Source organism: Anomalospiza imberbis, chromosome 8 (assembly GCF_031753505.1).
Source record: "Anomalospiza imberbis isolate Cuckoo-Finch-1a 21T00152 chromosome 8, ASM3175350v1, whole genome shotgun sequence".
Taxonomy (NCBI): Eukaryota; Metazoa; Chordata; class Aves; order Passeriformes; family Viduidae; genus Anomalospiza; species Anomalospiza imberbis.
The window spans coordinates 15,307,727-15,335,370 of NC_089688.1; the positions used below are offsets into that span (position 1 = coordinate 15,307,727).

The 27,644-nt window shown below is 44.7% G+C and overlaps 2 protein-coding genes across 2 annotated transcripts in view; one reads left to right on the plus strand and one right to left on the minus strand.

Annotated features, from left to right (window-relative positions):
* SYNPO2L (synaptopodin 2 like) overlaps nucleotides 1–27,428 on the plus strand; it is a 39,392-nt gene extending 11,964 nt beyond the window's left edge. The window contains exons 2-4 of the mRNA XM_068198490.1: nucleotides 2,259–2,410; nucleotides 4,903–5,564; nucleotides 20,653–27,428. Coding sequence (XP_068054591.1) covers nucleotides 2,259–2,410; nucleotides 4,903–5,564; nucleotides 20,653–22,988 — 3,150 coding nt within the window. The 3' untranslated portion in view covers nucleotides 22,989–27,428. The remainder of the gene's footprint in view (nucleotides 1–2,258; nucleotides 2,411–4,902; nucleotides 5,565–20,652) is intronic.
* Nucleotides 1–27,644, minus strand: part of SEC24C (SEC24 homolog C, COPII coat complex component) — a 332,064-nt gene that overhangs the window by 52,298 nt on the left and 252,122 nt on the right. The window lies entirely within an intron of this gene.

Here is a 27,644-nt window from a genome sequence, read left to right on the forward strand (position 1 = left end):
CATTGTCTGCTCATGATTTATCAGCCCACATGGCCTGCTTGAATCCCACCAGTCTTCTCTGGTGTAAAGGTACCTAAAACAGCATCAGGCAGTGTTGGGAGCGCAGCCTGATCCTTCCTGCCTGGGAACCCCAAACAGTTGCCTGCAAAGGCTTGCAGTACTGAGGGACTAGAGCATTGCAGGAAGTTTACTGTTGCTGTTCTGGCTGGTCTCCAGCCTACATCCTTGGTTCCAGTGAGCAGGGAGGAATACCATGGCATGTGAGGAATGTACTGAGCAGCTGCTGACAGCCTTTAACCCCCAATCCCCTTGCTTCACAACTGGGAAGAGATACTCAGCAAGTATGTTCCCATCCAGTGCTAAGCTAAGTACTTGGCTATGGAGCAGCAGTTGGCCTTTTGGGGAATACTGGGAAACCCTCCTTTTAACCTCTTTTCAACTTCCTAACTCTTTTCATTAGCTGCTGTGTCAGTAGGCAGCACTGGAGAATGTGTCTTCTTTACCTTCTCAGTTAACAGCTGCATCTGGACTAAGTATGAGGAAGCAGCATTTATATTGTAACAGTGGTTCTTCAGCAGTAGTTCATTATAGACCTACACGTGCTCATTCCAGGCTTATATTAACAAGGAGGGAGATAAAGGACTAGAATGACAGAGGCTGATGGATGTGGCAGCTGGGATGAGCCAGTCCCTATTTTAAGCATGCAGGCAAGATTTGGGGTCAAGTTGGAAAGGGTACAGAATGATAAAGTACCAGTGAACACAAAAACAACTTGAAGCATAGCCCTCCTCTTTCCATCTTCTTCCCCAACACCTCTCAGTCCTGCTGACAGGCTGACCTGGGAGGAGTGTTGCTCTTCTCTGCTCAACACAGGCCATCAGGGTCAAGCCCAAGGCACTCATACACCCCATGGGTGCAGGGGGCCGGGGCCACAAACACCAGCCAGTCAAGCCATGGGACTTCCTTAGGGCTCCATCTCTCTCCTCTCCTGCTCCCCTGCTGCTCCTGCAAGAACAGTGACAGGGCAGCAATCCTCTCACATTCACCTCTCTTTCCTGAAGCTGCCCTGCGAGTGTGGGCAAAGTAGCTTTACAGATGAGTAGGTATAGATGAGTCTGACAGCTTAAGCAGCAAGGCTGTGAGATATGGGCAAAGGTGCCCTGTTGAGTATTACTTCTCTGCAGGGATCTGACACAGTCTGTTCACTGCACCCTTTGTTAAACAGCTCTGCACTGATTTGTCTTTCACTTAACTGCAAGATCTGAAGACATATTGTAGAAGAATCCTCAAATAGAGTGTAATATTTACTTGATCCTGACTTGCTCTGACCCAGTGATTTTACCTGGCTATTCTTTTATGTGAAAAATGAGTACATTATGGGTGACAATCTGTCCTACAAGACTATCCCCATTGCTTGCCTTTGTGGGAGAGGTCTGTGGTTTTTAGCTGAGTGGGCATTTGGTTTGCTTTCTTGCTTGCCCTAGCAGAAAGGCTAGGCTGAGTTGGTAAGAAGTTTAACTGATGGATGATGGAATGAAAGGGAGAGTAAACACTTGGTGCAAGATGGCCATGAGAGGCCAGATCAAGGAGCTCGCCTGGAACCAGTGACTCTGACTCCCTTCTCAGATAAAGCAATGCATATCTTGCACAACTCCTGTTAAGGCTAAAGATTTATTCCTAGTTTACACTTGTGTAACAGGACACCATACAGCCTGATGCAGATGTCCAGAAATACACTGACCAAAGCCATTGGAGCAGGAATGCTTAACACCAGAATATGCCTCAGAACCACCACCCCTCCCCAGTGTCAGCTTCCCTGAGGATGGTACTTGCAGAGGCTCTGCATGAGTCAGGGATCATTCCAAGGAAGTACAGTGGAGGCATGCAGAAGGACACATGGACATGTGCAGGCATAGTCTGTTCCCTCTCTGAAACACAGACTCCCTAACCAACTTAGGAGACAGGGAACAAGAGGAGAAGAGCATGTAGATATTCTAGAGTCTTTCATCTGCAATAAAGAACTTGAACAGGGTTGGTGATCAGGTCAGGCCCATGCTCAGCAGAGTGATTTTTGGAATTAACAGAGACCAAAAGGCATAGCCAGGGCTCATCCAAGAGGATTAGAGCTCCACTCTGTCAGCACAGTAGTCTTAGGCCTTATTTTATTCAGTGAGGAATGGAGCAATAGAAGGGCCAGCAACTGAACTAAATAGCTGCTGTTCTTCCCTTCATCCTTATCCTCTCTCCTGCTTTTTCAGATTCGAAAGAGAAGCAAAGCGTGCCGTGGAGGCCTGTGGGAAAATGATGTTCTAGTCTCTATCAATGGGAAGTCATGTGCTGGCCTGTCCCATGCTAATGCCATGCAGATCATCGATTCTTCCAACGGCATGCTCAACATCCGTGTGAAAAGGTAACCTGCTCCCAAGAGCCAGTGCTGTGACTGTGCATGCAGTAGGGTGCTTTCATCCAGTACAGCAGCTGTCCACATCCAGCAGAAACAAGGCAGGCAGGAAACCTTTGTTTCCACCATACTGTAAAGTGTACTAGGAGGACTTACCCATGTCCTAAGCTGGCTAACGTTGACATCTCAATGCTTTGCCCTGTCTTACAGTGGTCTGTTGTAGTCCAACAGTCTGTATACTGACTCCCACAAAGATGAGAGGTGTGTGGCTAAACCCCATTTTTATGGGAAGAAATATCTGTGCTAGTCTCTAGTTCAGGACAATACTGGAGATCAGGCTGAAATTTATGGATAAAAAATAGTCCCAGTAATGTTCCTCATCCTCCCTGTGCTAACTTAACCCAGTGCGTCAGTGCATGCTGGATGTGGCCCAAGCTGTAAATGAATATTCCTATAAAGGTGAAGGCAGCAAAGCTGTGTGAGGTCCTAGCTAGTCCACACTACTGCCTAAACAGAAGTCACCCTCAGAAAATCAGGCCCTGGTGAAGGGGGCTGGGAGATGTGATCTTCCACAGCCCTGAAAAGACAGAGAGAGCACTGTGAGCATTGGGAAGGGACAGCCACGCTGGTTGCTGTCATCTGTAAAGCAGGAGCAGAGGTGGGCAGTGCTCAGAGAAGGAAAGCCTGAGCACACAGGATCTTCCCCTTGGTTTCAGAGAAAGTGCCTTCTGATGTGCTCACTCTATACCCTAACTGTGAGTAATTGGGATGGGTAAGTTCTATACAAGGTGTCCAGAATAGCTCCTGGTCCATTGCCAAGGCCTTATCTCACACCATTGGAGCCTATCTGCAGCAAACAGATGCCTGGGCAAATTTTAATCAGTCAAGATCCGCAATCTTTGAATGAACCAAGTGACAAAGGCAGGCTTCTTGCATCCCTCTGGATGGAGCCAACACTGGATGGTTTGGAAATAATGAAATCAATTGTCTTCATTTGGAGTAGTAGAGAAATCATCAAATGTTGCTTTCTTGATCACGTGTCTATTCCTACTTCATCTTTACATTCCTTCTTTATCTTTACATTCCCAGAGAAAACACCAATCATTCCTGTTCAGAAAGGAGAGGTAGCTGAATGACTCTGGAGTATGTATATTTCAGAAAAAGAGGAAGGGAGAAACACTTACCTGACAGTACAGAACAAGAGAAACTGGCTTACAAACAGTTATGCTTCTCAGTTACCTGATCAAATGTTTCAAGAAGAGGAGGAACTGTTCTGTTTTGCTTGTGGAATGTTGAGGTTGCTCCCCTGTGAGATTTCATAATGGCAAATAGTATTAAAAAAATAAACTGCCAGAGAAATTCTCCCACCCTTAGCTTCCACAAAAGTTGGCATTTGACATAAATAAAAATTTTTCACATTTTAGAATTGAGATCCAAGTCATGAGTTGCACAGCTTTACAGAGGAAATGCTGTCTGCCTGGCTTCATGCAATGCATGTTCAGAAGGCAAATACTTAGGACCCCTTTATAGATCTTATAAGCCCTGGTGAGTCTGATAAGAGACGGAACAAGTTCCCAGCTCTATCTGTGTGGGCTGGAGTCAAACTGCCGTGGAAGTCCAGAGTCACTCTTGAGGAGAGCGAAGATAGAATGGGCTCTTTTTCTGTAAGTACAGCCAATTCTCCTTCCCTCTGGAGGCCAGCAGTAGGGTTGACTGCCCCAGTCTGCCTGGCACCTATTCCAGTCATCCTTCCAGATGTCTTAGAGGCTTGAAATTGCTATGTCTAAGCCAAAGGCAAATGCCACCATGGATTGGGCTGGCCAGCATGACTACATATGGTTTTCAAAATCCTGATACTGATAGTTAGCTTGTGAAGCAGTCCCACAGTGAGCAGGCTAAATATTAGAGTGGTCTCCTACCACCAGATACCATAGTCCTATCCCCAAAACCCACTTGGGCCTTTATATCCTATTTGCTACTTACTCCCAAGTAGAGGTCAGAGCAAACAAATAGCACAGACTTCTTGGGAGCCCAGTCTGAACTAAAGCAGTTTGGGGGTGCCAGGATCTGCAGATCTAACACAGTCTCAGCTGCAGGAGCAGCCGTAGTACAGTGTGATAGCTGAGCACCAGCTGTTCTCTGCTGACAAGCCGCAGGCTGAAGGGTAGGTCTCACTGTCCTGGGGAATGTTTGTTATGCAGGAATTCATCTCTCCAGGAGAAATGCCTGGGGAGCTGATTAGGCTTGGTAGATTTAGGGCATTCTGATTTTTGAATATTTAACACCTGGTTTCCATAGAGCTGTGAAGCAGAAAATCAGAATGAGAGCACATAGCTGATGTCAGGGATAAGTGTGTCCTTGGCATCTACTCCTCAGGTGTCTGTACCACCTGAAAAACCTGTAACACTCTCCCAGTCCATAGCCCTCTCTCATGCCAGGGTTTCCTTCCAGTTTATCTACACAAATGAAACCTCACTCACCACTTTTCCTTCTCCCCACAGGATAGTTGGTGGGGACCAGACTGGCCCGTGGCTCCAGCGTTCCCCTTCTCCAGGGCAGCGAGTGCTCTCTCCACCATCCGTGCCCAGCCCCTCAGCACAGTTACTCAGCTCTGAACCAGCAGGAGCCCCAGCCACTGCACAGCCCTCACAGCCATGGAGGTCACAGAGGCACCTCGAGAGCCTCACATCCCCACCAGACAGCGAGGCCTACTATGGTGAGACAGACAGCGATGCTGACAATGTGGCGCAGGAGAAGCACCGCCGGGCTCGCAAGAAGAGCCCGCGCTCCCCACCTGACAGCACCACCGGCAGGGCGGATGCACCTCAGGACGAGGTGTCCCTGTCTGAACAGAGTGGCTACGAGAGCATGCCGGAGGCTGCTGCGCCGGGGGGAGCAGAGCTGGCCAGCTCCAGCGGGGTGGCCAAAAGGGAGATTGTCTGCCTGCCTGGCAGTCGCACAGACACTCCATTCTCAGACAGCGAGGGACAGTTGCGGCCACCGTCAACAGAGGGTCGGGAGCCTTCTCCAGAGGCAATGCTCCTGCCCCATGCCACCAAGGCTATCCGAGCGGAACGCCATCTCATCCCCATGGTGGGGCCAGTGGAACATCCGATTGATGAAGACCTAACCACCACTTATACAGAGAAAGCCAAGCAGGCCAGTAAGTCCTCTAAACTGCCATTCACCCATGCCTTTTCCTTGTGCTGGATTCTCCTTCCAAAAGCCTGATTCCTGCAAATGCCAGGTGGGTTAGCTCCTCTAGCTTACAAAGGAGCACCAGTCAAATCAGACCTGCAGAGACCAGGGCTTCCTGCTGCAGCTTTGGCCCTGGGGTCTACCTCACCCAAGGCACCCTAAGAAAAAGGTAAGATAAAGGGTCTGGGGTCAGGAGTCTGGGAGTCACTCACAGAGGCTGCAGCCATTCAGCCAGATGTGCTCTAGTACCTCTGTGTGCTGGAAGACATTGGTTTCTTCAACACTTTGGGCTAAGAAGACTCAGGTAACATGATGGTGTCAGGAAAGAACTTGGAGGTTAAATTTCCCTGGTTTTCCAGAGATCTTACGGCACGTGAGTTTGCTCCTTAGCTACCTGTTAAGCACAAAACACTCATTTCAAGAGGCTCCCAAGGAGCCTTCTGTTCAAGTCAGCTCTCCATGGACACAGAGGAATGCAGTATTACACAATTAAGGATTATGAGAGATAATTTGTATACAGCATAGCTGCAAAAGAGTCTTGTCAGAAACTGATTTATTTCTCTCACCCTGTCCAGCTCAGGGAGGGACTCTTCTACATCAACTTTCCCAGGCAGGCACTCACTTCAGCAAGGATGCCATGTCTGACTGGCAGCAGCTGGTGAGTTCAGGTAGAATTTATAATTTTTTAGGTGTTGGCAGTGGAGGGTTGCCAGCAAGGACAGGCAGGAGACGGTAAATTAGCTCTTGAAACAGTTCCTTGTAGTGCCATCTCTTATAGCCAAGACATTTCCATGTGGAATAAAGTACTGAAAAAGGTAATGTAGTATACAGGTGATGGACCTGAAGTGACCTTGATTGTGAATATATTTCCTGGTTTCTGCTACACATGGAGAATTTCAAGCACAAACACAAGGGCAGAACAAAGTGTTATCTGATTTCACAGTTGTGATCTATCTAGTAATATTAAAAACAAGGTAATCATAAACTTATTTTCATATATGTACCTCAGTGTAGTATAACTGACTAGTTTACATTTCTGGAAATAAAGCAGGTTTTAAAAAAGTGACTTTTTAAAAGTGACAAAATGGAAAACAGAGACACAGAAAAGTTACTAGACTGAATCAGAAAGAAAACATGTGGATTCTAACTTCTGATCCTCTGCTTCAAATGCTAGACATTTTACCCAGGACAGATAATACTGCAAGGTAATTATTAAACCTCTCTTTTCTCTTATCCTTGGGCTAAATATTCTATATCTGTTCTGCCTAAGGAGTCCTGTAGAGGTAACTTGCAAACCTAGGTGCTTCCTTCAGACAGGGCACTGTCCTACTGCTCTTTCCAGTGTTACGAGGGGGGGCTCAGTTGGTTCTCTTTTATGTCTTGTTCTGCTGGGCAGTGCACCTAACCTGATGCCTTGTTCTACTTCTTCCTAGTCTCTAGCTCTCATTTTCCTTAGGACAGGAAAGAAATCAGCAATTTCAGCCTCCCTAAAGATGAAGCTATTTTTTCCCCCTTTGAATAATGTACAAGCATGAGGTGAATGTTGAGAAAGGCATGTTCAGCTGCTCCCTGCCACCCGATAGTCCTAGCAGTAGAAGAGCAATTGCTTTACATCAAGACTTATTTCCATGGACGGCATCAGTACAGAGGGATCCCAGAAAAGCTATGTATTTAATTCAGAGCATTTCTGATGGCAAGATAATATCCCATGGCACAAGATGATGCAACAATATTGCCAGCTGGAGTTAGGGTTCCCAGAAGCACTGCAGACTGAGCTAATATTTTATTCTCCTATCACTCCTTCACTGCTCACCCTCTTTTTCATTTATGTTTGGCCAAGGGTGTCCTTCTGTAGGTGTTACTCTGCCGGGGATGGTAACTCACAGAGTCTTTTCTTGTGTTAGGGATCTTATCATTAAACGAGAAGGCAAAATTCTGCATCCTGATCATGCTGGAGCACAGCAGCCATTAAAACAGAAGTCCAGTTCAGCAGCCAGTGACTGTGAGGGAAGGAAGCAAGTAAGGATGAGGAATGGAAGGTGTTCATTACGTGGTGAGCAGAGCTAAAGAACACCTATACCTGGAATAAACATGGGTATAAACACAGCTGGAGGATGGGGGACTGCTGAGCTGCACTGGCTCCATGGGAGGCTGCTTGGACTGGCATGGGAGGAGATGGTAGAGCATCTCTTGCCAGAAAGGTATAGCCTTGGTGAAGATGTCTGGGCTAGCATTGCTCCAGCTCCTACAGCTGCTCTAGGCTCCCATGGAGAGAGCAGCATTTAAAACTGTTCCTCTGCCCTTCCTTAGCAATATCCACAGCACAGTAGCCTACACTGGGACATAGACACTCCTGGGTTTTGCTAAACAGGAATGCGAAATAATGGTTTAGAAGTCAGGCAGGGTTTTAAAACCTGACTTAGCTCCAGTAAGTGATTTGGACTATCAGTTTTGAGAGCCTAAGTATTAATATATAGGCAGGAGACATTTAAAAGCCAGTGTGAATACCTGAACACGTGGCTGCCTTTTGAAGCATTATTTAAATATATTCCCAGTGCATCTGCTAATACACCCTCCTTGCCTTGCCACAGCCTTCTTCAGCTCCCACCACTGCACCATAAGAATGTGAAAAACTGCTTTTTGTTTTGTTGGGACTGTTCCCCAGATGGTTCCTTATCCTTTCTTCCTGGAATGTACTACTTTGTCATGTCTGCTCTGATGTTTACTTCAATTTTGGGGTATTTCTCTTGTCCTTTGTTTTAATTCTTTCTAACTTTTCACTATAATTTTTAAGCTCCAGAGACTGTTTCCCTTTCCCACTTGCCCCTGCACCTCAAGCAAACAGAATTGCAGGTACATTATTTCTAGATGAGTATTTAGAATCATCAAACCTCTATAGGAATAACTGACATCCCAGAAAAAGAACAGAGATACATAATAATTCTTTTGCACACCACCAAGAGTAGCAACTGACATTCTTCACTTCTCTGTTGCCCTGCAAGGATCTCAGTAACACTGCTACTGCTATCAGCTCTTGGGTTTTCTGTAGCTTTGTTCTTTACCTCCTATCTCTAGAACTTTTGTAGACTTCTGTCCTCATTGTGTGTGCTCCAGAGCTCTGAGCTTTCCAGATCATAGGCAAGTGGACTCAGCTCCCCTGTCTCCCCTTTCCTGTATGACTTTCCTTTGTTTCTGATGGTGTTAGAAAATCTGATCTGTGCTGACTATGTGTTGTCTTCAAGATCATCAATGAAATGAGGAAGTGCTTTCCGTACTCCCTCACCATCTTTCCTAGTTGTACCAGGATGGGCAATCAGTCTTTATGTTCTGGTTGTTACTGAGGCATTTTCTCTTCATTTTCATCTGATGAATGTTTTTCCAGTACATGTATTTTTTTGCAGTAACTCCACTAACACCTGGGAAGTACAGCTGCTTTCCTTGCTTTCCTTAGAGGATATAAATCACCCGGCAATTGCTGGAGGTGATGCTGTTGTTTGAGACCTGCTTTGCATCACAGTAACATGGGAGCAAATGGAGCTCCCTTATTTACATTAAGCAAAGCTTTGACTCCAGGAGCAGAACACAGTGTGATGGCAAGTACCAACAGCTCAAGATCAAGATGGCAGCAGCTGATGATGCCACCATGATGTCCTGCATGTCATCAGCTGCTGAGCTGTGCTTTTTCTTCCCCAGCAAAGACACAAGGTCTTAAAGCTCCTTAGAGAGCCAACAGCCCCTGCAGTGAGGTTTGGGCCTCTTTCCTTCCAAAGTTCTTGCTCTATTTGTACATTGGTATTGGCTCATTTTTCTCAGCCTGTGGGATAAACATGTACGTCATCCCAGATCTCCACAGGACACATGACTTGGATGTGCCTGCTTAAAACCCTCTCAGAGCATTACTGGTGCAGACTGCTGGGGCACTGTGGGGAGCCACACATCACACAAATGCAGGGGAACTTGCCCTACAAGTAAAATCTTCAATCTGCATCACTACCCAGTGGCTTCTATGCACCCTGGTGTTTTGCTCAGTGGGGTAAGAGAGCAGCCAGCAAACTGGGACTCTGCTATATTTTAAATGAACTATTGAACAGTCATGTTTGTGAACAGCTGGTATTTTGCCTAATCTGTAGAAATATGAGTATGAATTTGTTTCCTTCCCGCTAAAAATGTACATTTCTCTTTTTTGAGAGGTGACTAATCCCTGGGGAAACTAGGGATCTTTAGGCCCTTGGTTTGTCATCACTGTAAAGGGCCAAGCTAAGTCCCTTCCTGAGATGATTTATGTGCAACTTGCACAGTGCAGAAGAAAAGGAAGAGATAGAAAGACAGAAAATACAATTTTTAAAATCTATATCAGTTTTAGGAAGTTAGCAGAAAGCAGGAGCTTGTGGCAGGGAGAATCAGACTATAGTTGTCACAAGTAATTGCAGGTGAGGTTTTTTGGTTTCCCATAGGTTCTGCAGGGTCCTTCTCTTCTCACCCTACCTTCAGAGGCTTGGGATCCATCTTTAGCCAGGGTTGCTTCTTCTCAGCCACTTGTGCTCTCTGAGGTGCACTGTATTTTCACCCCCATCCTAAATCATCTCACAGGACAAAAGGCTCAGCCTTTCTCACAACTGGAAATAGGATAGACATACCAGGACAGCAGTCTATTCCTAACTTGCTATCACACTGTGTCAGTGAAAGAAGTGCTTCAAAATATCTTAATTTAAACTTATCTGCTGAACTATTTTTAGTTCCTAGTATTCAAGAGCCTCTCCATGTATGGTAGAGGAAGGGAGGGAAAACTGGGTGGGGAAATTTCCACCTCTGCTTTATATGGGCCTGGCTGCCTGTGCAGAGTCATCAAAGTTACTACATTCCATATCAGAAAAGGAAATCCTTCTTGTTCAAAGCGGATGTACAGCAGCATCACTTGAAAAGACAGGATGCTTATAAATAAGTGGTCTGTTCATCAGCAGGTCATAGAGATTACCTCTTCTGAGAGTGACTGCAGTCACGTTTCTCTGCAGAGAGGGTGAGTGCAGCAAGCCATCTCTCAGCCCGTTACAACTGGTATAGGCCACAGGGGCTGTGAACGAGATGAAGTATCTGAATGGCAGTTTGAAGTTATTGCACCTCATTTTCTATTTGGCTTTCAGCTTTGACAGTTGTAACTCTAATGATCACAGTTATGTGACTGTTAGACTAACTTACTGGTTTTGTCATTCACTGCAGTCTGGGAGACCAATAGGTTTAGGATAATAGCCTACTACTACTACATCCTACATGCCTTAAAGTAAAATAGAAAAGCATTCTGCTTAGACCAGGAAATTAAAATTAATTACCTGAACTATTGATCGTATGGAAGTGTGTTCCTAGCAGTGTGAAGCCATGCTGAATCACCCTTGGCACTCAATGAGCAGCCAGCCATTCAGAAAACAAGGACAACAGCTTCCATGGTTGAATCACAGATGGAGAGACTGATCTCATTTCAGCACACATGAAACTGGAAATTGCTTCCGCTTGGGAAATCAGTTTCCATACGCTGCAGTAGCAGTCTAGTTCTATGTGTTTGTTTAAGAAACCCCACTTAATAATTCATTCATCTTTGAATTCTCTGCCACTTGGAAGGCATTTATTAATGACTACAGAGAGATAAAGACCAGGCATCTAGAGCCCTCTCTCTCCACCTTTAGGCATGAGTACGACATTTGATCTTATTCCTTCAGTTAATGTCCTTCTATGGAAAGCAGAGGTAATATTTTCAGGCTGATACATTAACGGGGCAGAAGCCAGATTATAAGCCGCTGTTGTCTATCTTGGCTAGCATGGATTAATTTTTCATTCTTTCTTGAGTCATCTCATAATTGTCAAAAGTAATTTGCCATCTTCCTCAGGTATTCTTACTGGAGACCTCCAGAATCATTCCCTCAGGCATCACTCTTGTCCAGCATTTCAATGAGGATGTTGTGGGTTACAGCACTGGAAGTAAAGATAATAGAGCTCTGCTCTGCTCTACCTTTGCACCTCACTGCAATCCTGCTGCCCCACAGCCTGACAAAGACACAAATTTAGCTGAATATGTGCTAGGTCAAGATAAATCTAGCTGCAGATAATATTCTCTGGAGGGGAAAGATCTTTAGCATTTGAAGATGTATGGAGAAAAACTATGTGATCCCTGAAATGAAAAGGTGTATACTCTCATTTGTCCTAGTACTTCCACTATATGCGATATCATTTGAAGCACCTATTTTTAAACTATCAGTTACTCAGACATTATTTCTATCTTATTATTGTCAGCACAGGGACTCTGACTCTGGGTCACAGTTCCTCAGACATGATCAGAGGTCATTCATCATCCTGCTGCTTGTGCAGCAGTATCACAGTTTGCTTCCAAGCTGACACTTCCATGGTCCTTGCAGAGCCCCAGTTAGTGATTTTTCAGACTGTGTTGTCTCATATGTTAAGTTAACATAGCCTGGCCTTGAACATGCACTTCTACTCTGACTTAGGATGTGTAAGGCTGATGGGGAACAATGGCATGAAATCAAAATTTTGCCAATAGCTCAGATCACAAAGGTGATTAGAGCAATAATCACACTGAGACAGCTATACATATAACCCCACAGACTATCTTAACCAAGCTGGTAGTTTTAGATTCCAGGGTTTTGACATATTAGTTGAAAGAATTTGTAATGCAGACAGACAACAGGTATCCCTTTCCCCATCCAAATGTTTCCAGCAGTTCTGAAAGTGATATGGGACAAGGTTGCTGACAAGGTAGGGACAAATCTGCTCAGGGACAACACTGAAATGTTTTTGAGACAAAGTGATAGTGATGGATGAGGGAGAGGCATAAAAGGGTGAGGCATAAAAGGACTTTGACAAGGAGTGATTAAACAACAGCCATTACTCAAGAGAAGCGAGAGAAAATTACTGCTAGGAAGGAGAAAGCTGTCAACCTGGCTAATACTTGTTCTTCAGTTTCACTTAAACCCATCGTAGGAAGGGACATCAGTTTGTTGGGAAATATGTAAAGCTTTACTGTCATCAGTATCTACCACTTACATTAACTAAGAATCTTGCTCTTTGCAGAAAGAAACAGGAGCAGAAACGGGGGCAAGTAGATTCAGCAAATCTTGATACACTGACTATACTGAAAGGACAAGGCTGAGTCAGCTCCTCTGTAGAGGTCAAATGTAAGGAATTAATGAAACTTGTATCAGAATGGTCCTCAGTCCTTGCCAACTACCTTGGAATAATGAGAAGGGTCTCAGGGAAAAAGACCAGGAATATACCCTTCTAGCAGACATAGGCTCTGACAATAAGAAAAAAAATCATTTTGCTTCAGTTAGGTGCATGAAGTAGTTTTTTCACACATATTTGCAGAAAACAAAATGAATAGTAAAATCAACATGGACTAATAAAAAGTAGAAAGAGTCTTTGACCTGCTCCGTAAGATAAGACTTCATGGCTGAAGGAATAACATGAACACAGCATATACTGGCTTCTATAAGATACCTGATACAGTTCCACATGACTTTTCCAATGAGAGAAATATGGATGAGCTAGGACTACCGTAAGGTGACCACACAATTGGCTAAGAATAGAACAGAAAACATAACTATTAATGGTTCATGATGTCAGATGAGCTAACTGGCTAAGTTGGTAGTAGTGTTTCACTGGCCTTCTGAATCTAACAGGACTACCTCTATATTTTCACCCACAGAGCTTTAAACACTAATGTCAATCAAAGGTCCTCTCCACCTCAATGTTATATGACTGGCAAGGAGACAGATGATAAAAAATCCCAACCCTCTTCTCTTCTGTCAGTGGATCTCACCCTCTGGCTGCATCTAGACGGAACAAGCAGCATGTACTGTGGGCACAGCACAGCCCCCAAACTGCTGTTATTCAGATCTGGAACCTAGCTGAGACACCTTGCAGCTTTTCTCTGGTTTTTCTTCCCAGAGAAACCCAGGTGTGTGGGGGACACAGGGGAGGGGGGGGGGGGCGGTACCTGGATTGAGGAGCTCAAAAGTGTTCCCAGGTACACCACTATTGTCTTCCTATCTGCTTTTTTCAGATGCTAATTCCTGCTAGTGAAGCTTTGTAAATGTGGCTTGTTTCTCTTGGGTGTTGTACCTAGAAAGTAGTTACAGGAAATAGCAATAATACCATTTTCAATGGGTGTCATGAGGATTCAGTGGAGATTGCTATGTATTAATTTGGCAGATGACATAACACATGGAAGATATACAATTGTCTCATGAAAGGCTGGAATTTTTAATGTAGCAGGAGCTTGAATAGTTGCAGAAAATGACTAAAATCAACTGGTTAATGAGACTATATGGCAAGTGGATTAATCAAGTCCACATTGTGAGATGGTGAGCATATACTTGTCTGTATTACTGGAGTAGATGTTGGATAGACTGAAAGACAAAGACACAATCAATCAGTGGTATCCTGCTGTCAGACATCAAGCAATTTTGTAAGCAGCAGATTTAGCAGATCCTGGCATCCTTTTAATTTATATTTTGTATTTGATAACTCATTCTCTCATGTCTAGTAAATGCAAATCTGTCTGATGTCTGTCTCTCACATTCAAAATGAGAAAGCATTTCTCTGTGTGTGTGTGTTCTTCAGTTTTTGATGCCTAATTAAGACTGCACTCAGGCTTCTCACTTCCTATGGTGGGGTCTCTCTCCTCTGCTGAGCCTCCTATTTCCATGTAAACTTTGGAGCATTGTATCTTTGTGACTTCAGACTCTTAAAATTAGCAAAAGGACTCAAAAGCTATTAGCATGAAATGGGTAAGATCAAAAGGCATGCAGCATTGACTGCATAAACCTTTCATAGGAAATTGGGCTAAAACTGCAAAAGACAGATTCACTAGTACATTCAACCCGTGCTGTCCTGGCAAAAGAAAGTTCTCCTTTGGGAGAAGGCTATGTAGGGAATATCCAGGGCCCAGGTGTGAGCTGTCAGCACAGAAAAACTGGCCATGTGCGCTACCTTTTGCACTTTTGCACTTACTTTTCCATCCAGCTCAGAAGGAAGGGCAAACTGTCACCCAGCTGAGAGATTTTTTTTGAATGACCAAGCTATTCAAGTCTCCAGCAGGATACCATGAGACTAAGATATTGCAGCCATGCACAGTGGTGTCTCTACACCCTCTCTGCCTAACAGAGCTCTCCAATAGCAGTATGGCTAAGAATGGTAAAAAATCTACAGAATTACTGAGCATGTTTTTTCCCCTGGGCTGTTAACTTACCTTCAGAAAAGCCTGTTTCTTTCTGTTTTTCCAAAACCAGGAGATTGCAGTGGGGCAGTGTCTCACTGGCACACTTAAAATCACTAGCCATTTAAAAGAAGAAACACTGGTTTGATAAATATTATAACTATTTAAGCTCAGATACAAGATAAAGTGTTGCAGACTTGAGTAGGACTGTAGCATTTGTTTGTAGCATCCTAAATTGGAGCTGAAGCCATATCTGTGTTTTATATTATGCACAGGTTATGTGATGGAAGTGTGCAAATATCCAAGAATGACAAATATTTCCTATCCCAAGAGTTTTACCTTTACTTTGAAGTAAAAGAATATATACTCCTCTGCTTAACTGTTTGCAATTTAAACACTGATCAGAGCTTTAAAGGTTGAAACTTTCAACAGGGAAATATTAAGAAGGTCAATATAACCTATCCAAATCTTATTTTGAAAGGACTTCAGGTATGTCAAGTATGAGATGTCTATAGCCTCTAATGGCTTACTGAGATATTTGCAACATTAGCCATGGAAAAATGACTTTGTCTAACATAAATAGCTGGAAGAACAAAATTTGAGGTGACCCCATCTGAAAAAAGCAGTTGACAAGTAGCATTTCATCACAGAGGAAGAGGCTCTTTATCTCTAGAAGTAGCAGAGTACCTTATTTTCTATAGCAATGGCTTTTCTAGAATTTGATCTTGGTAATAAAATTTACCATTTTTTTTCCCTAGAGAACATGAACAGTATCTGACCTCATGTAAGCCTGCTTGTTCAGTAGCTTGCCTAGGCATTAAAATGCTTTATTTTAATAAGGCCTGGTCTTGAAAAGATTTATAATTTTTACACTTCTCTTTACTGTAATTAGTAACAAAAATCATTTCACTTCAGTGAAACTTGGTTAAGAGGAAAACTTCCATAGGCTTTGCTTAATAGAAATTTTTCCTTTTTGTGGATTTTTTCCAACAGAATTCAGTGTGTACATGAAATTAGTTCTTTAGAAATTAACAAAAAGTTTTCTATAGAAATTATTTACCACACCAACAGAACTTATGAGAGTTTTATAACCCTTCCTTTTACTCTTTAATCTATTCCATTTGCATGTTCTTACAAGAGACAGAGCTGTATTTTCATTCCAATGGTATGTATCAATATTACAAGGTTTCCCCAAAGAGACATATAAATACGTATATCCCTATGTGTGTAAATATTCATCAAAGAAGAGACTGAACCACTTTCATTGCTCTTGCTCTAAGAGCCTCTGTATGACACGTGACAGAGGAAGGTCTCTGTATAGCAGTGTTGCCTTGTGGGAGTTGTCTTCTTGGTGTGCAGTGATGACTGCTGGATTTCAGCATGTATGGTCAGACCTTCATTTTTCCAGACTCTCTAACATAGGAGATTGTCTGCCAAGGCTACAGAATTGCTAAGGCTGTGGCTGCTGGGAGGGAGACTCATGGGAAGGTGTCCCTTGGCCACGGCTCTGGGATTGTCTCACAGGAGCTATTGCTCAAGTACAGAAAGGAGTGGTAAGACAGGACCCAGACAAAGTGTCAAGAGATGCTGAGCAGGCCACAACTGCAGAGATTTGCAGACTTCCCAGCACCATCTATTCCCTTCCTTCCCATCCACCACAGTCCTCACTATCAGCATCTCATCTTTCAACACCTCTTAGTTTCCTGTGCTGGAGCTCTGAATGGTGCTGCCAAAACACCACTCCCTGGTTTCCAAACACTCCATCACCCTCCCTGGGCACAACCACACTTTCAAGTTAACAGCCTCTGGTGTTTTAATTCAGCTAAACAACTTCACTGCAGGCATCCAGAATCCTCATGCTCCTCTGTTAAACGTTCTTCAGTTGTGTACACAACGGAGATCTGAATCATGGACTGGCTCTCCTCAGACATGGAAGAAAATTGATATACACAGGAAAGCCTCTGCTCTCTCTTTTCTTCATCTTTACCTGGAGCTGAGGGCTCTCTGGGAGTTTCAGGCAAGGAAAGTTATTTTCCTCCTGTGCAGATTTCTTCTGCCTCTCCATGTTGGACATGCACACTGTGTTAGTTTTATCTCTCTGAAGGGCTCTTTGGCACAGAAATGCTGGCCATTGAGGCATTGGTAACACTAACTTGAAGCTTGCACCCTTCTAACCTGAAGCTTGCACCACAGAAGCTGTGATAATATAGAGTATATTTTCTAATTTTAAAATAAAAAATAGGAGTTTCTCCTTACAGAAAGTACAGGGAGGGGAAAAGAATAAGTTTAAGTGCCAGGTGACAATGTCCATCACACTGCTCAGTGATGAAGCTATGAAGACAAAAATAGACAAAGTGACCTCATGGATTTCAGCAGCAAAGCCTATGAGACAAAAGAGAGGCTTTAAAAGGCTTGTGGACTGATAGCAAAGAGCCTGGACATCTCAGAGTTTTGGTTCTGCTCCAGAAGAGCTTTGCTTTGCTCGTCTCTCATTGCCTCTCTTTCTGTTTATGGGGAGTTGTGAATTAAACAGGCTTTGTGACATGCCCAGTTCTCCAGGTCTGGACTCTACTTTCTCAAGCTTGGATCAGCCTTATGCAGGTACTTTTCTCTTTTCTTTTCTTTTCTTTTCTTTTCTTTTCTTTTCTTTTCTTTTCTTTTCTTTTCTTTTCTTTTCTTTTCTTTTCTTTTCTTTTCTTTTCTTTTCTTTTCTTTTTTTTTTTTCTTTTCTTTTCTTTTTTTCTTTTCTTTTCTTTTCTTTTCTTTTCTTTTCTTTTCTTTTCTTTTCTTTTCTTTTCTTTTCTTTTCTTTTCTTTTCTTTCTTTTCTTTTCTTTTCTTTTCTTTTCTTTTCTTTTCTTTTCTTTTCTTTTCTTTTCCTTTTCTTTTCCTTTTCTTTTCCTTTTCTTTTTCTTTTCTTTCTTTTCTTTTTTCTCTTCTCTTCTCTTCTCTTCTCTTCTCTTCTCTTCTCTTCTCTTCTCTTCTCTTCTCTTCTCTTCTCTTCTCTTCTCTTCTCTTCTCTTCTCTTCTCTTCTCTTCTTCCTTTCTTCCTTCTTTCCTTTCCTCTCCTTTTTTAAGTCTATTCTCCTTACCCCATCCTTTTGCCTATTCTGATTTCATTCTTGCTCTTTACCTTCTACAAGTCATCTTAGGAAGATTTCTCTCCCTGTTTTTCTCTTAAACTGTTGTGGAAGATTGTGGCTTTTCTGTTGGGAGGACTGGTGTAATTAGTCGTGTGCTTTGGCCTTTGATGAGGAGAAAGGTAGGAAGAAGAAAAGAGGGAGGTGAGAAGCAGGTCCCAGAGGGCCCTGTTTGCCAGCTCCTTCAGAGCACAGGACAATTCAGAGCAATTTTCTAGGGAAGTTGCACATGAATCCTAATGCTGAGCTAGGACTACAAGCTGGTGGAGTTAAAGCCAAGACTTTAACTTGTTACATTTTCTCTGACAGTATTTTCTAGCCCAGACTTTAGAGTTGGCACTTCTATGGTAGTCTGCTGTCCGAAAGGGCTGTGCAGACATCACTTTGAATGGTGTTGCTCCCTATCTGTTAGCTCCTGATGCTAGAAATCCTCCTGTGAATCACTCAGGCCAGAGTTTACATATTCTGCACTTGACTAAGATTCTGTGGTGCTGCTCTTTCTCCTTGTAAATTTGGAAGCAAAATACCAACAGGTGGGTATATCTTGTAGTAAGGTTGCTTGTAGCAACTTCCCTTATTTTCTCCATTGTCAAAATCCCTAGAGACACAGGCATACAGATTTATAAATGAAATGGGCAGACCTTCAGACCTACAGTCAAACAAACTGTAGTTTGTTTCTACCATGGAGAGCAGGTCTTTGAGGGCAAGTCTGTGACTTCCTTGAAGAACACTAAATCTACACAAAAACCTGGACACTACTTCAGTCTTGGTTCAGCAAGGTGGAGTTATTCTGTAAGGAAAGTTTTGCAAAGAGCCTTCACTTTGCAAATGCAAGTACAAATAATGAGCCATTTCAGCATTGCTTTTCCTGTTTCTAGTTCTGGATGCAAAGGAGAGGAATGGACTGTGCATCCACATGAAGTGATCTCAAACCACAAAATTCCCCTTGCTGAAATCCCAAAGCAGCAGCATGTGCTATGGAATTGCTGCAAACTTTGAGAGCCTCCTGGAAGGATGTCTGTTTAGCAAATCAACACTTTATTTTCAGCATGGGATAGGAAAAGGAAGCTCTTTCTGCTGTGGTTACACTGATGTAGTATGGAATGATGACACTTGTCACAATTGTGTAGACTAGAAAGGTTTTGGGAGACTGCAGCCTTCAGGAAAACTAGTAAACTTCTTAACTAAGCTCCCTGTCCCTCACTGCAGGTGACTTTGTGACATTAACAGGTGCACATAGAATGAATGCTTTGTGGTAAAATGATCAGGAGTGAGATCCTGAGAGAACTGAGCAGCTTCCATCATCTCTTGAGCTAACACCATCACTTAGCACTGCCTTGCACCTCTCCTCTCCTCTCCTCTCCTCTCCTCTCCTCTCCTCTCCTCTCCTCTCCTCTCCTCTCCTCTCCTCTCCTCTCCTCTCCTCTCCTCTCCTCTCCTCTCCTCTCCTCTCCTCTCCTCTCCTCTCCTCTCCTCTCCTCTCCTCTCCTCTCCTCTCCTCTCCTCTCCTCTCCTCTCCCACTTCCTTCAGCACAGCAGAATTTATTACATCTCTCTTGGGAATGTCAGGGCTGGACAAGGTGGTTTTTTTGTCAAATTATTAGATGTGTACAATAGATGGTTGTTTCATCTGCACTATCATGCTGGGGAAAAGACAATAGGAAAGGGTGAAATGAAAGACATCACAAATCAGTCTGTGGTTTAGGTATGTGAGGTTTTTTTTTCTGTGCAAGGTTAGTGCTGACTTCTGTCACTTCAACAGTGATTCAAGGCATGTCCATACTTTTATTAGGGCAGACAAGTCTGGTTTTGCTATTGAATCTTGTTCACCGCCTGCTTTCTCTGCACACAAAGACAGAGGATACAGTGTTCCTCCCTGGGGCTTTACTGACCACAGAGCAGGTGGAAAATTATTACCCCACAATTTCATGCCAGTGTCCCAACAGGTGGTGTCTTTTCCAAGCAAGCCTGTCTAACTGGATTTCCTTCTGGTCTGGCTGATCAGTTGTGGGGATCTGAGATTCCTGCTCAGGACCAAATACTCTTCTTCCTTGCCAGGCATGGGGCACAGGGAAGAGACTGCAGCAAGGATGAAATCATGCTTCCTTTGCCTCCTGCAGTGACAGGGCTGCTTCAGAGCAGCAAACAGCCCTACACACAATGCTGCTGCACAGCACTGACTGTAGCTGACATTGCAGGGCTTAGGTCAGGAGCAGCCCTGCTGTGCCTGCAGAGCACCTCTCCTTTTGCACACATGCAATCCTCTATATGGTAGGAGGAACATGTACAGAAAGCAGGGCTCCACCATCAAGGTGATAAATAAATGGTAAAAATTTCCACAAGCAAGGGAAAGCACTGTAAAAATGTCAGGGACTCTTGTTCACATGCTTCAGAAATAGGAAATCCCAGGTCTGATGAGGAAACTTAGACCGGCCATCAGTGGGAGGATTTCCCTCCCCACACCTGCATTGACTTCTATTCTGCTTGCAGGGAAAGAGAAAACTGCTCCTGATTTTCTACCAACACATTTTATAAAGACAGTTTATATCATCAGCAAAAGTGAAATGAAAAAGAAGGCCAAGGGGTGTATTTCCTCTTATGTGCACTAGAACACCTATAACCATTTCACTGTCCACCTTTGCCCACCCAACCTTTCCTGATTTCTCTGAGTGCCTCTTTCTGTCTCTTTCAGAGCTCCACCGCCACGAAAGCATCCAGGAGAAGAATGTGAAAGAAGCCAAAACCAAGTGCAGAACCATTGCATCCCTGCTGACAGATGCACCCAACCCCCACTCCAAGGGGGTGCTGATGTTTAAGAAACGCAGGCAGAGGGCTAAGAAGTATACATTGGTAAGCTTTGGCAGTGTTGATGAAGACCGCTCCTACGAGGAGGAAGACGGAGTTTTTCCAACCAGTGAATCTGAATTTGATGAGGAAGGTTTCTCTGATGCCCGAAGCCTAACTAATCATTCAGACTGGGACAACACTTACCTAGACATTGAAAAATCCAAATCTGACTCTGAACAGAAGGAAGAGAAGCAAAAAGGTTTGAGTGAGGCCTCAGGTAAAGGAGCACGATTATTTGAGCAGCAGAGGGAACGGGCTGGGAAGTACACAGTTGAGAAAACTCCAGTGCAGAAGAGCCCAGAGCTTGCCCCAGCTGCCCAGCCAAAGCAGGGCACAGTGAACAGAGACATGCCTGTGCCAGAGAAGGCAGAAAATGTGCCCCTCAGCATCCACCTGGAAGCTGTGCAAGTGCCCAGCAAGCAGCCAGCCACTGTCCCCACTCAGCTCCTGACTGCTCCCAGCCCCACTTTCTTCCCTCCTCCCCCAAGCACCCCCGACCCCTTCTCTGCAAGTTCAACAAGCATGTTCAACAGGTCTGCACGGCCCTTTACTCCTGGCTTTTCTGGCCAGCGTCCAGCAACATCCTCTGTCATCTTTAGGCCATCTGCACCCAAAAAACCCACTGAAAGTCTGGGTGGGCAAAGCACAGTGGTTCCCCCTTTCTCACCTCTGGTTCCAGGAGCACCTGCCAATGCACCAGTGCCAACACAGCGTGGTCCAATCAGCTCCTCCACATCTCTGTATATTCCTGCACCAGGAAGACCAACATCACCACTGCAGTCACAGCCAAAAGGGGAAGGAAGCACTCCAGAGATCAAGCCTTCTGCCAACACTGCCCGGACATCCACCACCTCTATCTTTCTGTCAACTCCCTCAAAGCCAGGAGGGGATATGGCCTCCGCAGCATCCCAGCCACGAGTCCCTGGAACAGCCTCTTCTTCATTGTATATTAGTCCAGCACCATCACAGCACATGAGAAGCAGTTCCCCTGTGCCAAAACAGCCTTCTCCTGCCATCACTCCAGCAATGCCACGACCTCCTTCAGAGCCTTTAACCTCCAGGGAGCAGAGGATTGCTGTGCCAGCTCCCCGCACAGGCATCCTGCAGGAGGCTCGCCGACGGGGCAACAAGAAACCCATGTTCAGTAAGCTTGAGGAGAAGAAGAAGAATTCACCCAATCCTGAGCTCCTGTCTCTGGTGCAGAACCTGGATGAGAAGCCAAAAGGTGACCACCCTGCAGCAGGCTTTGAGTCTGGGCCTGAGGAGGACTTCCTCAGCCTGGGTGCTGAGGCCTGCAACTTCATGCAGTCCTCAGGCCGCAAGTTCAAGACCCCACCTCCTGTGGCCCCCAAGCCTCAGCAAGAAGCTGGATTGGTAAATGGGGCCCAGGACATGCCTCAGCTTAAAGGCAAGGGGGCAGAGCTCTTTGCCAAACGCCAGAGCCGCATGGACAAATTTGTGGTGGAAACAACACCCAAGCCAGAGTACAAGCCCAGGACCCCCTCTCCATCCCCTTCTCTACCCTCATGCTGGAAATACTCACCCAACATCCGGGCTCCCCCTCCAATAGCTTACAACCCAATGCATTCCCCTTTCTATCCCCTGGCAGCCAGCAAATCTCAGGCTAGCAAAGCAGAGAGCAAAGTGAAAAAGGCACCTGGCCAGAAATCAGGGATCAAGGTCATTGATGTAATGCGCCACCAGCCGTATCAGTTGAAGTCAGCCATGTTCTGTTTTGGGGATCCCCCAAGCCCCAGCACTCAGACTAGTCCTGGTCAGCCAACCCCACAGGCTAGCTCATCCTTCATGGCAGCCAAGCAGGTCCCTGTGAAAATAGCCAAGACCCAGGAGATTCGTCGCTTCTCCACTCCGGCTCCCATGCCAGCTTCCAGCAGCCTGGCACCCACTGTGCTTATGCCCCGCTCAGCCACCACGCTGGATGAGCCATTGTGGAGAACAGAAATGGCCTCTTCTGCCCCTGCTACACCAGCACCCTTCCAGGTGGAGCTCAGCCCCTCCCCTAAGCCATATCAGAGCTCCCCAGAGCCTGGACAGGTGGGACAGGGACCTCCTCCAAACTCAGCCTCTGCCTCTCGGTTTCAGGTGGCCAGGCCCAAATTCTCCCCAGCAAGAACAGGCATGCAGGCCAATGTGTGGAGGCCAAGTTTTGGCCATCACTGAGACAGGCACCCCTCCCATCCTGTCTGCAGCCCCGCAGAGATAGCGCTTGTTTTGTCTTTCATGTCAGCTCAGTACATTGGGATGAGTGACACAAAATGAAAAAAAAACCTCAAAAAATTACTGCCCTTCTGCACCACCCCCTTCCCCAGCCTCCCCTTGGTCTCAGATGGGATTCTTCATGGAAAGGCTTACTGGCTGTGGCTACAGCAGGAGGAAGAATGTGGAGAGAGGGCACGTGCATGGTACACAAAGACTGGGAACTTGTACACAGCAGCAAAACCCACCTCCAGAGGGGGTGAATGGCAGAGATTATCTCACATGGAGACACACATGAAGCAGTAGTTTTCCTTTCCCAAGGGCTTTAGAGTCACCTCTGCATGGAAGGAAACTAGGAGGCAAGAGCTTTCCAGGAAGAAAGTGTGAGAGGTGGGATTACAGAGCAGAAGCCCCAGCTTTCCCATGAGACTGCTCTTCTCTGATCCTCCCAGTCTGTACACATTCACTCATGTGTGCACACACACATGCACACAGCAACACTCAGCAGGGAGTGAAAGGGCAAGTGGGGCCTCACCTGGGACATTTCTACCAGAATTCCCTCTGTGGGGGCACAGGAAAGAAGGCGAGAGAGCAGAGTGAGCAGTGGTGTTTGTCCATGCACATGTGGGCAGTGTGGCCTGTGCCCAAGAGTGGCCATGTGTGCCTGTTCCTCCAGTCACCAGGGCTGGGGGTAAAAAGGAGAGTCATCCTAGCTGGTACTAATTACCAATATCAGGCCTGGAAATAGGTTTCCAAATAGGGGCTTTGAGGGGACTTGATGGGGCTATCACCAGCTGCAGGAACTGCAGAAGGAAGTATCCATTTTTGAGGATACACAAAGTCCAAGCTAAGCTCAGGCAGTGTCTAGTTGGCACAAAGAAAGGCCCTGCAGCATCAGTCCCACTGAACAGGATATGGATGCTGTAAGTAGAAAGGTGGATTGCATAGAAGAAGGTACAGTTGGCTTTAAAATGAGGCAGGACTGAATATGCATTTGTTCATGATCTTTTGGTTTAGTTTAGGACAGAAGTGGGGCTAGATTAGAAATGGGTCATGACATAAACTTGCTGAAAGCTTTGTGATGAGGGGAAAACAGAGGGCCTTTACAGACATTCTCAGCATGGAAGTGGAGGTCAGGAAAACAGAAAGTCACAAGTAAAACTTCATACGAAACGACTTAGGTATTATTGTGGGGCCTATTTGGTAAAAACTGAAGTGTTCTGAGAATCCCAGAGGATCTGCACTCATGTACATATACACAGTTCATTTTGCTGGTGATGCTGGGGAAACAGTGCTGGTTATTCCTTGAATGTCCCAGGCTAGCCTCCAACTTAATCTCTACACTACAGGCATACAGGAAGAAAGCACTGCCTTCCCAAGGAAGAATTCAGCATTTTAGTAGGGACTGTGCATGTGTGTGTGTGCATGTCATCTATACTCTGGTTTACACACCCCCTGGCCATTGACTTTCTGCTTGTGATCCTCCTTTGCCAGCAGCCACTTTTCCAGTGTGATCCCACAAGTAGACCATTGCTCCTGGAAATCTGGCTCCAAACACAGCAGATGCCCCAGCTGCAGGGAAGGTCCTTTGCCACCTCTTTCTGGGTCAGGGTTGCCCAACCTTTTGCAAAACCCTTAGGAATTGTACAGGAGGCAGAATGAGGGTCTCATAGCCCTCTCTCCTTGAGACAAGTCTCCCTCTCATTAGACTTGCTCCTCTGCTTCAAGCAGTAGCCATTCCCTGACTGGACTGGATATATCCAAACATTGGATATAGAAAAGTGTAGGTTCTGGAGGGGAAAAAATGAACGCAAGTGGGTCTGAAGCAGTCTGTATGCAGTGCAGCTAGTGTTGTTTCATGCTAAATCTAAGCCAGCCTTCCTCTGCACAGCAGGAGCTTATGATGTGTAGCTTTTTCATAATAGCTGGGGCTCTGGTTTTTCTTGGAGGCTTGAAAGTCTTTCTCTGTGAGCACGTGGAGATTTTTCATGTGTGCTCTCCTATGAAGAAAAAGAAGGCCGGAAAACCTAGCTTGTTCCTCCTGGACAAGCTTGGGAGGGAGAGAATGAGAGAAAAGGAGAAGTAATTCACAATTCTGCCTTTGAATCCTTCACACTCTGGCTGGACTTTTTTGCATGCCTGTGTTTGCACATTCCTGGTGGCCCTGAAACATATAATGAGCATGTTGGGAAGAGAGGAGGACAGAACTTACACCTTACTTGGCACACTATCAGCTGTGGGAGAGGATTGTAAGAGAAGCCATGGGAATACCTTGAGTTAATGGACAAAGGTGAGGCTGAGTCAAAAGAGATGCTGCATCTGGTTGTATGACATAGGAGCAGCCAACCTGAATTGATGAGGAGATTGTGTCCCTGAAAAGCCCCAAAGAGGATGTCTTAGGAGAAATCATCACCTCAGAGTTAATTCAGATCACCAGAATCCACTTAGCTCCAGTGAAGGGGAGCAGCCATGCTATAAAACCTATCTCAGATGATTGCTTTCTCACTCATCCTGTACTGCATTGCATTGCCAGCATTTCTGAAAAAAGAAATTAAAAAGTTAAAAAAAGAAAAAAAATGTTAAAAGAAAGAAAGAAAAGAAAGAAAGAAAAAGAAAAAGAAAAAGAAAAAGAAAAAGAAAAAGAAAAAGAAAAAGAAAAAGAAAAAGAAAAAGAAAAAGAAAAAGAAAAAGAAAAAGAAAGAAAGAAAGAAAAAGACCTGTGTACAAACTGAACCTCTGTGACTCTTCCCAAACATGGAGGGAGGAATCTGCTATTTTATCTAGGAAAGCTCTACAAAGGAACTCAAGAAGTAGCAGTGCTCCAAAAGCTTTGTCTCTCATCTTGTGGAGTGTTGTCTGTCCCTGGCTAGTGATTTAAGCCATTGGCCTTAGACAGACAAGCTAGCCCAGGCTGAAAGCATTATCAAACTCAGGTGCAGAGAGGGGTTGTGTGGACCAGAAGAAGGGTGCTCAACATAATTCTGCAGTCAAGAAATAACCTCAGAAAGTTTGAATCCTACTCCAGTATTCCTTTCCCTCAGGCCCCTAAAGTTAAGTGCTCTCAGGAAATTCATTTTGCCACTGGAAAAATAGAGAAGTCTGGCCTTAGTATGTAAGGGAGATTGCATGGGTTTAGTATTTTGGTGATCCTACTCCAGATTTCCAGGAGACAATGATTTCTGCTGAGGAGTGATTGCCAAACACCATTCAGTGTTAGATATCACGATCCAAGTGAGTGGAATAAATGCATTTTCCCCATCATTTCTGATAATGTAATGGGCAGGAAATGAAATATTTAGGTTTGACTGGAGAACAAATACTAAATATAAGAGCAAGGAAAAGAACCAGGAGGCTGGGAATCCTGCATTTTACTTACATAATTGCTTCAAATCTATGTTTAGAAGCAAAACCAAAGTAGTTTAATGGATTTCAGCCCTCATAAACTTTTCTGGATCCTATGCTGACACAGGACTTGATCTGCAGAAGCAGATGCTGTTGCAGATGAGGTCGACAGTGCTCGTGGTGTATCCCAAATAAAGTCTGTAGCTGCAAGTAGCATGAGATGAGAAATAACACTGAGATGTATCTGTTAAGTTTTAAAGAAGAAAATTGATCTACTGTTGGCTTTAAGCAGCTCTGCTAATGTCTGCTCATGCAAATACTGTGGCTGGCCTGCTAGAAAGGCCACAGGTGAGGTTACAAGGAATACTTTTGAAACATGTAAGCTTGTCTTGAGCCTCTCCAAATGTCTAATTCCTCAGCTGTTGAACAAGCACAGACATAAACAGTTGTTTGAGAAGTTTTAGCTCTGACCTGCTAAGTTATAAGCTGCAGTGGTAGGCCAAACCCCAGTGTTCCCTTGTTAAGTATTTGAAGATGTCTTCATGGGCTCTGATTTGAAACTGCCTATCATCCCTCCTCTCTAGCCCACTGCAGGCTACACATTGCAGCTATGGCAATTCAGGGGTTTTATCTTTGCTTCAGAAGTAACAGTCCCTTCCCTCTCAATATATGGGAACACTTACCAGAGATAACCTCAAGATCCTGCAGCACCTGGGAGGAACCATCTCAGAAGAGACTGGTGTGATGAGGAGTCACTGATACCAGACATGAGCACAGTGCGAGGCAAGATTGTTCCTTGTGAAGAATATGCTCCCTTTCTGCTATAATATCCAGCACCCCCTACTAAATCCTTTTCCTAGAAGAGACCCATCAGTGCTCTGAAAATGGGAGCCCAGCAGCAGTGCTCTGTCTGGTGAAAGATGTGACCCCAGATTAACAGAGTTGGCATCTTTGTTTATGGAAATACCTATTTTCCTTTTCTGTTTTGTCTTTTTTTTTTTCCAATTTACAATCACTTTCTATTTGTTTGTGCAGATAAATAAACTTGTGATATGCACTTTACATGTGGCATTTAGTCACTTTCTTTTCTTGGCACCGAGGAGGAATTGCTATGTGTACAGCACATGCATTTAGCACTGCCTACTACAAACTGCTAAGGACAAGAGAATATAAGGAGTTCAAAAAATGATGGGATGTCTCAGCAATAAAAACACCTAGGTTGGACTTAAAGCCTCTACACATTAAAAAAGCCCCATGCAAGCAAAAACTTAAGTGAGA